This window comes from Cibotium barometz, chromosome 29 (genome assembly GCF_041138505.1).
Source record: "Cibotium barometz isolate CiBa-2024 chromosome 29, ASM4113850v1, whole genome shotgun sequence".
Classification (NCBI taxonomy): Eukaryota; Viridiplantae; Streptophyta; class Polypodiopsida; order Cyatheales; family Cibotiaceae; genus Cibotium; species Cibotium barometz.
Genome location: NC_141074.1, coordinates 38,864,109 through 38,879,600, shown reverse-complemented (window position 1 = coordinate 38,879,600; position 15,492 = coordinate 38,864,109). Strand labels below are relative to the sequence as shown.

The 15,492-nt window shown below is 37.2% G+C and overlaps 1 protein-coding gene across 1 annotated transcript; it reads right to left on the bottom strand.

Moving 5' to 3' along the window:
- Positions 1–8,063: 8,063 nt before the first annotated feature.
- LOC147622153 (uncharacterized) lies at positions 8,064–9,127 on the bottom strand. The gene is made up of 2 exons (XM_086823556.1): positions 8,619–9,127; positions 8,064–8,580 (listed from the first exon to the last, which is right to left on the bottom strand). The coding sequence occupies exons 1-2, from the start codon at positions 9,125–9,127 to the stop codon at positions 8,064–8,066; spliced, it is 1,026 nt and encodes a 341-aa protein (XP_086679682.1).
- Between the last annotated feature and the right edge of the window lie 6,365 nt (positions 9,128–15,492).

The window sequence follows — 15,492 nt, the reverse complement described above, 5'->3', positions numbered from 1 at the left end:
CACAACCTGACCACTCACAGGGGCCTTTTTGATAGTTCCTAGCTCATAGTAACCGGCAATATATTCACATATCAAAATGGAAACTCCGTTGAGAATCAGCAAGATCAATCAACGGATCCATATAAAAGGGCCATGGACTCATCCGTTGAGGACCAGCAAGGTCAATCAACCAGATCCATGCCCGAATTCAGAAAACAACTCTTACTCCTTAATCCAATATCTTCCACGACGCATGTGTGGGTATCGTCGGTGACCCAGAGCCCCAGCACCGTATGGTCAGCACCCTCTAGGATCCTTTGCAGGTGACCTAGTGCTTCACTCATAGGCCGCTTCCTTGGTCCCTCATCCACCGTACTGGAAGCTCATAATTTTAATCAAACGGAGGCTGGTCAACCTTGCTACGCGAGACGTCCTCCGTTGACTCTCCGTCAGCTGTTGCAACTTTATCAGCTAGGTCTCCACCACGACCTTAATCACAAGATGGTCAAAATGCTTTCCCAGCATTCTTGACATAAAATAGTCATTCAAAAATTGGCGATAAATACAGTTTCTATAACGAACTTCCGTCTTTCCACAATAATCAACATTACTTAATCCACGTTCATTTCATATAACTTCCCATTCTCATTCAATCGCATCATTTTCCATCTCATCACTTCTTTCCTCAAATATCCTCATCAGATCTCATCCACTCGCATTTACCCATATCCACTCGAATTTTCCCATATCCACATCTCATCACATCATATTCTTTCACATCTCATCCATTCATATTTCCCCGATTCGCATCACATCACATAACATTCATCACATCTTGATTCACATGACATCACATCCATTCTCATCCCATATCATTCATTCACATCTCGATTCACATGACATCTCATCCATTCACATCCCATATCATTCATTCACATCCCCCGATTCACATGACATCACATCCATTCACAGCTCATATCATTCATTCACATCTCGATTCACATGATATCACATCCATTCACATCTCATATCATTCATTCACATCCTGATTCACATGACATCACATCCATTCACATCTCATATCATTCATTCACATCCCGATTCACATGACATCATATCCATTCACATCTACCCATTTTACATCACATCACCTCCATCCATTCACATCCATCACATCACATTCACATCACCTCCATCCATTCACATCCATCACATCACATTCAATTCATATCCATCACATTCACATCCACATATATTCTTTCACATACACATCTATATCCGTTCTTTCACATACATCCACATCCATTCTTTCACATACTCATTCACATCCATTCTTCACATACACATTCACATCCATTCTTCTCATACATATCCTTATCCATTCTTTCACATACTCATTCACATCCATTCTTCTCATACACATTCACATCCATTATCATCACATACATTCACTCATATCCCATATCATCACATACATTCATTCATATCCCATATCATCACATACATTCATTCATATCCCATATCATTCATTTAAATTCTGATTCACATGACATCACATCTTATCCATTCATTCACATTTATCTGATTCACGTCGCATCTCATCACATCTATCCACATCACATTCTCATCACTTCTATTCATATCACATCCATCCATCCATCCATTCACATCTATCTGATTCTCATCGCATCTATTCTCATCCATCTATCCATTCATTCACATCTATCTGATTCTCATCACATCTATTCTCATCACATTCGTTTAAACATAGAATTTAAGAGAATTTCTAATTTTTGATATAAAGATTCTTTACGCATCTATTTATGCATAAAATCAACTTCAGTGGTGGGAATAACACTTTTTACAAAATCCTTTTATGCATCTATTTATGCATAAATTCAATTTTAAGAAAAATAACACTTTAAAGAAAATCCTTTATGCATCTTTCTATGCAAACATAAAATCAATTTTAATGAAATTAACGCTTTTAGATTAAAAATAAATTCCCTTATGCATCTTTCTATGCATAAAATCAAAATTAATAAGAATAAATCTTTTGAAATAAAAATAAATTTCCTTATGCATCTTTCTATGCATAAAATCAAAAATAATGAGAATAACTCTTTTGAAATAAAAATAAATTCCCTTATGCATCTTTCTATGCATAAAATCAAAATTAATGAGAATAAATCTTTTGAAATAAAAATAAATTCCCTTATGCATCTTTCTATGCATAAAATCAAAATTATTGAGAATAACTCTTTTGAAATAAAAATACATTTCCTTATGCATCTTTCTATGCATAAAATCAAAATTAATGAGAATAACTCTTTTGAAATAAAAAAATTTCCTTTATGCATCTTTCTATGCATAAAATCAAAATTAATGAGAATAACTCTTTTGAAATAAAAATATATTCCCTTATGCATCTTTCTATGCATAAATTCAATTTGAATGGGAATGACACTTTTGAAATAAAAACAAATCTTTTAGAATGCACAAACAGAAGGAATTACTCTTTTAGAATAACCTAATGATAAACTTTAGATCCACAAAATTTAAGAAAATTTTGCCATAACCTCCTTTGTATGGCTGACCATTTCTCAATTTTAACATTTAATTTATGACTTGAATTAATCCAATTTGAATTCTAATAATCTCCTATTTATGCAACATCCTTGGCTTGATTAAGGGTTGTCGCACTCTCATAAGCCTTTCTCTTTCTAATTAAGCGTAAATATCATAAATTTCTAGTTTTTTCTTCTTCATAAATCAGCCCATTACTCTCTAATAACCTCCTTCAATACCAATGTCAAAGGAAAACACCCAAATCAAGAAGTTCTCGGGAGAGGGCTTCCACACTTAGCAAGTCCTTGTCAAGTACAGCCATTATCATGCTTCATCTTGATGAGGCTCTCACCATGTGGACCAGCTTCCGACTCCAAAGGAGAAATGGGATGAGCTTGATAAGCTATATGGAGCTCGTGGTGGTAAGAATTCCAAGATCTCACTCAAAATTGAATTTTTCAGCTTGGAACTCAAAGAGGGAGATGGCATTGGAGCCTTCATCTCTCACTTGAAGGGCCTTATGGCTCAACTTGCATCAATGAATGCGAGAATGGATGAAGATGATGCAGTGGTTGTTTTGCTAAAAGCAGTCAAGAAGGTGTACCCCACCTTAGTCACCACTCTAAAGAACATACCTAATCCCACCCTCGAAGGATTCATTCAATCTTGTCTTGATGAAGAAAAGAGGCCAAAGGGAGGAGCTGAATCTTCAAATGCAACACTTCATCGAATATCGAACAAGCTTTGTCACATCAAGTGGTCAAAGTAAGATGTGCCCATTGCAAAAAGGTGGGTCATTTGGCAAATAATTGTTGGATCAAATATCCCAACAAAATGAAATGTAACAAGTGTAAACAAACGGGACATATCACTTCTAAATGTCCTAACAAAGAGTCAGAGGCTAACTTTGTATCAATATCTAACTCCTCTGAGCACCTATTTTAAAATGTAACAACACCTATATTCCTAAACCTTGTACGCCTAATGTTATAAAGGCAACCTATGTCCAATACCACCTATTCCAATTCTTTTATAGTTGGTATTGAGGGAGGGTATTAAAAGACTAAGGTCATGTAAAAGGGTAGGAGAAAGGTGTGTGTGTGAAGGGACTTAAGGTCCACTAGCTCACCTATTTAAAGGTGGAGCTAGAAGGCTTTTATGTATTGAGCAAGAAGTCTAGTTGTATTTGAGCAACTTAACACTAGTTTGGTACCAAAAAAGGACACTTAAGTGTCCTTTTTTGGACGATGCAAATAAAATGCTACTTGCACTAGGAAAGACATATTCAAAATCCCTCTTGAGGAGTTTGAATATGTGACCTAGTGTGTCTTTAAAAAATGTAACCTTGCAATTTGGATGTTGGCACGATAAGGAATTACACCCATAAATAGGACTTGCATGAGACTGCAACTCAGGTTTGAGAAAACCGCGTTATAAGCTTAGAGAAAAAAATCACTAAGCCCCGTGAAAAATTCCAAGTAATTATTTCATATTTGTGTCAAAGATTTTACCAAGTTTCACATGAAATAAAATTCAATTGAGAGTGTCTAAAATAGTAGGAAGTTGTATGTGTTTGATACACCACTTTTTAGCTTCCATTTGTATCCAAACCAATACATGGTTTTAATGTGTTTGCAAGTTTTTTAAGGTGATACAATGCTTACTCTATCCATTGAGATCTTAAAGTTATATGTAAAAGTCCCTTAGTAAGCTACAAATATTAATTGTTTCAAAATGTCAAAACTGCACACAACAAAAATTCTGGATTTAGATTCTTGAGTCATACGTATTACATTCCTTAGTAAACTTGCAACATTTTGTCTGTATAGAATAATTCCGCTAAGGTACATTGTACAAACATAATTTGGGCACCTAAAACCTTTGTTTCATGGTTGTTGAGAGAGAATTTAGAAAATTTAAAAAATGTAGCACGATTGAAAAACTAAGATAGCGCTCAAGTAGCAAGATTTACTTGAGCTTGGGACCCCAAAAAAATCTGTATTAACTTGGTTTTGAACTATATAATCATTTTCGATTGCCAATTTGCACTAACATAACCCTAGTTTTATGGAAGTACCTTTGGAAGGCCAAAATTTTTCTCTTTTTCAGCATCTTGGTAATTTGAGATTTTTGTTATAGTTCACAAGTAGCTTAGGAACTAGGACCTAAAGGAGATTGTGTTGTTTTGAAACCCCAAGTTCTACCAATTGACTTTTACAAACATGAAAAATTCTAGAATCAGTTTGCTTGGTTAGAGGCTCATTTTTTCCTATAAATAGAAGCCTCCCCCTTTGTAAAAGGTTAATAGTGTTTATGCACTGCTACTCTACTCCTCCCAGAGTCAAATACATTGAATTCAATTGATAAGTCAATTGTTTTTGACTAAATCCTCTCCAAAAGAACTGGTGGCCACTCTTGTTGCAAACAAGAGTAGAACCCTCAATCCCTCAAGCCAAAGGAAAGCTTACAAGTTCCATGTAAGCTTAATTCTTACTTATTGTGGCCCTACGGGCGTTTTTATATAACTAATGAAAGGATCTTTTCTCGGGAAATTTTTTTTCTTACTTATTATGAATTTTAAATCTATGGTTTTCTTAAATTTTATGCTTTGTAAATGTTTGAATAAAAATCTGATGCTATGCCTTGATGGAAAGGCCACCCCCTTCTCTTCTTTACAATTCAGCCCTTCTTAATCCTAGAAAGTTTAATTAAAAGATTTATTAAACTCTTTTCATTGTTTACTCTCTTGATTTTTAGAAAATGGAGTAGATTAGAGATATTAGAATTCAAATTAGATTAATTCAAGTCATAAATTGAATGTTAAAATTGAGAAATGGTCGGCCATACAAAGGAGGTTATGGCAAAATTTTCTTAAATTTTGTGGAACTAAAGTTTATCATTAGGTTATTCTAAAAGAGTAATTCCTTCCATTTGTGCATTCTAAAAGATTTGTTTTTATTTCAAAAGTGTCATTCCCATTAAAATTGAATTCATGCATAGAAAGATGCATAAGGATTTTTTTTTATTTCAAAAGAGTTATTCTCATTAATTTTGATTTTATGCATAGAAAGATGCATAAAGGAATTTATTTCTATTTCAAAAGAGTTATTCTCATTAATTTTGATTTTATGCATAGAAAGATGCATAAGGGAATTTATTTTTATTGCAAAAGAGTTATTCTCATTAATTTTGAATTTATGCATAGAAAGATGCATAAGGGAATTTATTTTTATTTCAAAAGAGTTATTCTCATTAATTTTGATTTTATGCATAGAAAGATGCATAAGGAAATTTATTTTTATTCTAAAAGTGTTAATTTCATTAAAATTGATTTTATGCATAGAAAGATGCATAAAGGATTTATTTTTTTTAACGTGTTATTTTCCTTAAAATTGAATTTATGCATAAAAGGATTTTGTAAAAAGTGTTATTCCCACTGAAGTTGATTTTATGCATAAATAGATGCGTAAAGAATCTTTATATCAAAAATTAGAAATTCTCTTAAATTCTATGTTTAAACAAATGTGATGAGAATAGATGTGATGAGAATCAGATAGATATGAATGAATGGATGGATGGATGTGATATGAAGAGAAGTGATGAGAATGTGATGTGGATAGATGTGATGAGATATGACGTGAATCAGATAAATGTGAATGAATGGATGAGATGTGATGTCATATGAATCAGAATGTAAATGAATGATATGGGATATGAGTGAGTATGTGAAAGAATGGATGTGGATGTATGTGAAAGAACGGATATAGATGTGTATGTGAAAGAATATATGTGGATGTGAATGTGATGGATATGAATTGAATATGATGTGATGGATATGAATTTAATATGATGGATATGAATTGAATGTGATGGATATGAATTGAATGTGATGTGATGGATGTTTACTTTTGCTCACAGCCAAGCAATTTTTTGCACAGGAAATTGTCACACAAGAACTGTCATTTTAGATGACTCCTACTCTTGTCAGACCAAGAAAATCCTCACACACACAAAACTTCAGTTTCAAAACACACACATTCCTCTTAGATCACTACTACATTGTATCTACACTCAAGACACTGAATATGCAAAGTACAAGAAACAGGAATAAGACAGATAGACTCACAAACTGCATCTTGCATTCAGAAATCCCCCATAGCTACACAGAAAATCCGCCTAGTATCAAGAACATCCATAACTGAAAATCCTTCTCCCTTTTCAAGAGCCAAACGACTTTTTAACTTCTAGGATATGAAAAGTCTCCAAAATAGACTAAGGATTCATACATATGATAAAAGTAATTCCTCCTAGGGTCTAGCCTAAACAGCTGGCACAACTCGGTGGCTTGAGCCAAAGGCTAACATCGGACCCACAATCCCTTGATCCGTAATCTAGACAGGCAAAGAATCTTGCAAAGATAAGCATAAACGCCATCAGAACATCCTCCTCTTTGAAATTTTGCATATCCGCTGACTTTCCATTTGAAACATAATGCTCCACTGCTGATTTTTGACTAATTTGCTGCACTGCCGACTGCTGATATGACTTCCTACCTTGACGTTGAAAACATGCTTCCTCCACATTTTGAAAATTGGACCATACTCCCTTGTCAAACAGAATGAAAGAAACCTGACTGTCAAATTAGATAACACTTCCAGAATACTTAAAAATTTTGCATCATAATTCTACCTTGAATCTGATCTAATCCTCCACACCTGTTTTGACATAATCAAATTTGTAAAACCTGCTTCACATTCATCAAATATCTGCACTTGACATCCTCCAAGTTGAATGCTATCAAAACTACCTTTGTCAAATAAATCTAAACCCAAATCTGCCAAATAGTCAAACGGATCACCAACTTTCTTCACAATGAAAACATTTTGAAAGTTAGACAGAACATTTCTCATCAACATCAGAGATTCAGATACTTCAAAACCAAAATTTTAACCCTTGATAACTTTTGCAACTTCCCTCATAAGATTTTGACATTCCGTTTGAATCCTCCAGCGATCAAAATCAGTCTCAATCAACTTGTGTAGGTTTATTTGGTGTGACACCAATATGCAAGAAACCTACTGAGATGTATACAAACCAAGTTTGCTCTGAAATATGAAAATTCCATAAAAATCAGGAAAATAATCCACATATAATCCTTTAAACCTATTTAGATGTGATCTGATCCACAAACCATAAAAACTGATCACTATGCATCCTATAATGCATTCTTCATTGCCCAATCAGCAACTCCAAAATCTGCAACACATGAATATCTAAATTTTGACAATCTGCCATCATCTGTATTTTAGAATTTGTCATCCACATCTGACAACCCATTTTGCACAAATTCACCTCCATTCTGTCATCAACTTGAAAGCACACATCATTCAACAAAAATATATTTGAATTGAGAACAACTTTTCCCACATCCATTTTAGAATGCACATCCATCAAACTTAAGCTTAAAATTTCATCAGCCCGCATTTTAGGCATCATATGCTGATCCCCCAAATGTGTCAACCAATCCACTTGTTCAAATTCTTTGCAACTGAAACATCTCCTTGCTGAATATCAACTTGTGACATCAAAATATGTCCTTCAAAACATTCAGAGTCAAAATTGTGATTTCCTTGATCATCCGCAATATCACTTATATCAGTCGAAAAATCCACTTGAATCCACCAACTATCAAAATTAGCATTTGGAAACTCCTCTGGTATTCCTGCAGCACCTGAAATGTGACCATAACAATTACCAGCAACAACCATGCTTTGATGTACAAGAACGGATTTTGCTCTTGTTCCGCCATATTCCTCTGAAATACACTTGCTTGCTGGAAATTCCTCCCACTGGTTTTTTGATTGCAAAATCTGTTTATAGGGTTCAAATATCAATTTTGCAATATCTTTTGGCTTCAAATCCTCCTGTGCGGATCTTTCTGGTGGAAATTCTTCTTGAACTGACATATTTGCCAAAAATTCCTCTTCAGCAAATCTGATTTCAGAGAATTCCTCCTGATTTGATTCTTTATCTCTGTAATTCCACACACATCATCCATGGAACCTAAAAACAACTGAATCACATCCTCCTCTTCATTCATCTTGGTATCCGCCTCTTCAATTGTGCTTTGAATGACATGAACAACATCATTGCTATGTATGATCTGCTTCTCCTCACAACATATCTCAGATGCAAGTGACATATGTAACCTAATGTTGAGCAATGAATCTTCCTCTTCCACTCCATGAGCATACTCTAGTGGTAGGTTAGGGGTATCTAGGGGCTCTTCTAGGCTCTCTTGGCCAACCTCCTTTTGCACCTCCTTCTCCTCCATCTTTGGTATCCCTACTTGATGGATTTCAATGTCCATGCCAACCCATCTGTCATCATCATCACTCAATTCCCCATTGAATTCATCCTCATGTGCATCCCTCAACTTCTCACATGCTTTTTGTAACTTCCCAATGCTTTTCCTACTGGAACATGACTTTCGCTTGTCTCCTTTGTGATCAGCTAACCATTCATATGCACTCTCTAAGTCATCCTCAAAATCCGCCAGCCTTTCAAATGTAGTTTCCATTTCCTCCCAAGATGATGCTTTATGCACTTTATGGATGATTTTATGAAACTTTGTGCATAGGTCAACCATACACCATTTCCTACATGCATCTTTATTTGAGCACTCATCCATTGCACATGGACAATCATCTACCTCATGCTTCCGACTCATGCAAACCTCACATTTTTTCTTCTTCTTCTTACCCCCCATGACACACTCACATAATTAAAATACAACAATCATTTTCAGTCCTCAAGAAAGATGCACCACACCAATCTGAGACCCATTAAATTTGCTAGACGGAGAGCCACGGATGATGTACCGAGATCCACAAAGTTCATTTAATTGGCTGCTTAAAATTGATTGAAATATTTTAAATTGATAATATTATGATTTCTCCTTGAAAAAATTACCACATAAAAGTTACCTTCTGGCTGCAAAGCAGATCCAGTCTCTGCAAATCAAAAAAACTGTCAAATTGTGTTGTCAAACTGCATTGTCAAAATCTGCCATGATCATCCTTGAAATGAACCTTGCCGCCTTACTACTACTGATCTTACAAAATAAGAATATGAAGGCTATTGTGAACTCCCTAGAATGTATTACCATTCAGCATCTGACTTCCAAGAACCATAACTACCATTGTAATCGCCACCATAACTATTGCTTGGCATCTTCTTGTTGGCACTCATCCCCCTTACAGAAGGAAGCATACTCAACCTTGAACACCCTTCATAAGCACCATCATTCGAATTACACCCTTTCTTAAAAATAGACAAACTAATTCTTCTTCAATCTTCTGCAGAGCCTGATTATGTCTGAATCAGATTTTGCCTCCTAAATCTGATTCTTCTTCAATCTTTTGCTCAGCCTGATTATGTCTGAATCAGATTTTGCCTCCTAAATCTGATTTCGCCTCCTGAATCTGATTTGGCATCCTGAATCTGATTTCAAAATAGCACCTGAATCTGATTTCGCCTCCTGAATCTGATTTCAAAACAGCACCTGAATCTGCCTGAATCTACAGCACTTGCTTTGCATGCTCCTATTGTAGGCTCCATCAACCATTATGGTTGAAACCACCGTGAATCGCCAGTGTTTACTTTTGCTCATAGCCAAGCAGTTTTTTGCACAGGAAATTGTCACACAGGAACTGTCATTTTAGATGACTCCTACTCTTGTCAGACCAAGAAAATCCTCACACACATAGAACTTCAGTTTCAAAACACACACATTCCCCTCTCAGATCACTACTACATTGTATCTACACTCAAGACACTGAATATGCAAAGTACAGGAAACAGGAATAAGACAGATAGACTGACAAACTGCATCTTGCATTCAGAAATCCCCCATAGCTACACCGAAAATCTGCCTAGTATCAAGAACGTCCATAACTGAAAAGCCTTCTCCCTTTTCAAGAGCCAAACGACTTTTTAACTTCTAAGATAATGAAAAGTCCCCAAAATAGACTAAGGATTCATACATATGATAAAAGTAATTCCTCCTAAGGTCTAGCCTAAACAATGGATGTGAATGTATGGAGGTGATGTGATGTAAAATGGATAGATGTGAATGGATGTGATATGTTAATCGGGATGTGAATGAACGATATGAGATGTGAATGGATGTGATGTCATGTGAATCGGGATGATGTGAATGAATGATATGGGATGTGAATGGATGTGATGTCACGTGAATCGGGATGTGAATGAATGATATGAGATGTGAATGGATGTGATGTCATGTGAATCAGGATGTGAATGAATGATATGGGATGTGAATGGATGCTGAATTGTAAAGAAGAGAAAGGGGTGGCCTTTCCATCAAGGCATAAAATTTAAGAAAACCATAGATTTAAAATTCACAATTAAACTTACATGAAACTTGTAAGCTTTCCTTTGGCTTGAGGGATTGAGGGTTCTACTCTTGTTTGCAACAACAAAAGTGGCCACCAGCTCTTTTGGAGAGGATTTAGTCAAAAACAATTGAATTATCAATTAAATTCAATGTATTTGACTCTCGGAGGAGTAGAGTAGCAGTGCATAAACACTATTAACCTTTTACAAAGGGAGAGGCTTCTATATTTATAGGAAAAAATGAGCCTCTAACCAAGCAAACTGATTCTAGAATTTTCCACATCAGTTTGGTCGATTTTTGACCATTTTTGGGTCAGTTTAGCTCACTTTTTGGATCTAGTTGAAACAGGAGAGAGGAGAGATGAAAATATCTCATTATTTTTGAGTTTAAAACTCATCCACACATGTGAAATAGGTGCCTCCTTGATGAGGGGCATTGCCCACACTGAGGTGTCAAAAATGCATCATTTCCTCTAAATATCTCTTCTTTTTTAACTAATCGGAGAGTCAATGGAGGACGTCTCGCGTAGCAACTCGCGTAGCAACTCGTGTAGCAAGGTCGGTCGAGGTCTTGACCAGCCTCGGTTGTTCGATTAAAATGGTGAGCTTTCGATACGATGGATGAGGGACCAAGGAAGCGGCCTATGAGTGAAGCGCTAGGTCACGTGCAAAGGATCCTAGAGGGTGCTGACCATACGGTGCTCGGTCTCTAGGTCGACGACAATACCCACGCGTGCGTTGAGGAAGATATTGGAACAAGGAGTAAGAGTTGTTTTCTGAATTCGGGCATGGATCTGGTTGATTGACCTTGCTGGTGCTCAACAGACGAGTCCATGGCTCTTTTATATGGATCTGTTGCTTGATCTTGCTGATCTTCAACGGATATTCCATTTTGATATGTGAATATATTGGTGGTTACTATGAGCTAGGAACTATCAAAAAGTTCCTTGAGTGGACAGGTGGTGAGCGTTCTGGTTGCCAATGATGCCATAAGTACATCGATGAAGGAAAAATAGGAAATTAGGATTCAACCGGATATTTTGGAGGATTATGATAAGTGACACTATGGTTTCATTAAATGATTGTTTTAAAGACAGTTGATTTTGTGAAAAAGGTAATTTCATATTGGGTGTGTAAGTGGTGTGACTAATTTTAAGTTTGCATGAATATCCGGCTAGGGGGCCTGGGAACTCTTTTTCCTGGTACCCGGGACAAAACCTAACCAAATTCTTAATTGGATCCCATCACTACAGTGGTTGGCTAACCCACTGGGGACTAGATGGGGTTAGGCTGGACTGATGGATCCCTAAAATGAGACTCAATTCTGTTATGGTACGGTAGATGAAGTGAATCCCGAATAAAAATTATTCTATGGAAAAGAATCAATAGCTGTGCCTCTCAATGAGGAAAAAAGCGTTGGTCTCTATGATCCAAGTGCAATCTTTTCCTTGATCTGACTATGGGACTTACAGGTTTGGTTAGATCAATTCAGTTAGGTAAGTCTTTTGACTACGTTAGAGTAAAATTTATCCTAGAGGAATCGCCCGTGCTTTCCGAACAGGGAAGTTTTTTCGGGTTGAACCGAGGGATTAGTCTCTTGTCTGGATATCCATGGGCAAGGCCCCGAGTGAGGGACCCTGCCCCACGTATGAAGTGCTACTTCGGCCGACGATGAGGTGTATGGTCCCGGAGTGTTTTCCCCAGCATGTAGAGGCTGGAAGGCCGAATTCTAGATCATCGGCAATATAAAGGAAAGAATAAGAGAGCCGGTTTGGCTTGTATGGGATTGATTCATGTATAAATGTTTTTAATAAATCTTATCTTTGGCATTATTGTACTATGGCAAAGGGCTGTTTTAACAAACCTTGTGAAAAGGGCCTTAATTAAGGAACATGTTTATTTATGTCAAAACAGTGTGGTAGAATTAATTAGAAAATAAAATTGACACGTGAGTAGGGTGGAAAGTGGGAGGATGGAATGCCCCGATGGCACCATCCTTACGCGGACGGGTGGACCAGATTAGTCGAGTAGCTTTCCAACAACAGATTAAGTCGAGTAGCTTTCCAGTAGCTTTCCAACAATAGATTAAGTGAGTAGCCCTGCTTTCTGCTTCCTTCAGACTTAAGGATAATTGCTAGATCTGGCTTTCTATAGTGAAAAGATGCAGGGGAGAAAAAAATACATGCTTTGTTTGCTTCCAAATTGGCATGCTTCACATATTTTCTGCATACCTTCAACTTTAAACTTTGGCAGCCCTATCACAATTCCTTTAGTCTGCATAGACTTCATTCTCTACACATTCATATGTCCAATTCTTTTATGCCAAATGTCTGTGTCTGCAACAATTCCTGAACTATTTGCAAACATCGCAGTACTCACTTCAGGCATGTTTACATCCAATGTAAACATTCTGCCCACTCTGTTGCCTTTTGCAACCAACCTGCACTTGTCTTTAAAGTCTTCAACATAACAACCATCAGGGTTAAACCGAACCTACAAACCCTGCTCAATCATCTAGCCAACTGAAACCAGATTCTTTGTTATGTTCGGAACATGAAGTACATCTGCAAGGTACTTCACTTTGCCATCCTGCATAGACAATGGCACATCTTGGGCAATTGGATGAGCAGTGTCATCCCCTGTTTCCATAAAACCTGGTCTTTCAAGGTTTTTCATCTCCTTGAACCACTCCCCATGACTTGTCATGTGGTTCGAAGCACCTGAATCAACGTACCATACATCATCTTTATGTGCTACTTTAACATTTTCAGACATGGCATTAACGACATGCTGCATAACAAACAACCTTTCATTATCCTCACTGTTTCTGCTCGAGGATGCATAGTTATTTTACTGCAATTTTCCATTTTGCATGTCAGCTTGCTTCTTATATAACAAGCTGCTTGCACATGTCCAGGCTTACCCACAATCAAATCATCCACATGTATCATTATACTGCCTTTGCTAATTTCCACGACCTCTTTGACTCCCCCTGCCTCTGAATTGGCCTCTTCCACCTGCGTTGTTGTTGTTGTTGTTGTTGTTGTGAATTTTGGGACTGTTGTTGTTGTTGCTGCTGGCCATAATTCTGATTACCTGTTCGGCCACCTCCTTGGCCACGTCCACGGCCTCCTCTACCTCGTCCTCTTGCTGAACTTGTGTAGAAGGCCTGTTGCTCTGAACTATTTTTGTTTTGTGAAGACTGTTGGTCTTCACCCAAGCTCTTCTCTTCTATAATCAACATAGACACCAAATCTGTGAAATTGGGAATGTTTTCCCAAGTCTGAATAGACGTCTTGAAGGCCTTATATTGTGGCCCGAGACCACATAGACAGACTTCCACCTTATTATCATCATCTACTAAAATGCCAATAGATGCAAGGGATTCCACAATACCCTTGATCTTCAATGCATAGTCATTCATAGACATGCTCTTTTTTTCCACAGTATGAAGTTCATTCTTCAACTGTATCTTTCGTGCCTTGGTATTTGTTTCATAGAGCTTTACCAAGGTGTCCCACGCCTCCTTGAGGGACTTGGCATCCTATATGTGCCCAATAATAGTGTCTTGTATACTGATTGAGAGCCAATACATAACTTTTCTGGCTCCTTGGTTCCAATCCTTGAACTCTTGCAGTAGTTAGATTGATCTCTGGTATCTCCGGTACCTCTTCATGCTCACCTTCTATATAGTCCCAGCAACCCTTTCCCATTAGGAAATTTGTCAACATGAACCTCCAAGAATGGAAGTTGTTCTTATCAAGCTTCTCAATGAGAGACAATTTGGTTTATGCCATCATTTGACATCTTGCTAGACACACAAATTTACCAGAAACAGCACTCTGGTTTGTCTTGCACAAACTGCTATATTTTCTGCACAGCGGTACTGTAATACACTCAAACGTCACAAACAATGACCTCAATGTGCATACATACACCCAATGGCAACTGTTGACCTCCTTGCAGCACACACAGTGTCTGCACAACCAATCTGTCTTCCTGCAGTTCTTAAAACAGAGTTCTGCAGAGAATTGATGACTTACCCGCAGTGCTCGAAATTGCCTGCTTTCTGAAAAACGAAGGTTGTAACGCGCCCGAAACGCATTTTCGACCTAGAAAATTTTATTCGATAGGATAATTTTGTCCGATAGGACAGAATAGTTGCCCTATAGCTTTACTCTTGCGAAGAAAGCTCCTCAATCAGAGATCGTTTGCCGGTTCCTCTCGTAGAGCTCCTGACAAGGGTGTAGTCATCGCCAACACAAATAGGGAAGAGTAGTTGAAGCTCTTATCCTCGTACCGCTTCTTGTGCTTCTCTTGCTTGCAGCTCAGCCCTTAGCATGAACCAGGCTTTGATACCATGAAAAGATGCAGGGGAGAAGAGAGCTTGAGCTCTTGCAAGCACACACACACTCACAAAACCCTAAAAGAGAACACACAAGGTGAGAGGCTGAAAATCTTCTTCTTCTTCTTCACAACACTCAACACACCATATACAAAGATAAGAGTACACTTAATATGAAAGGT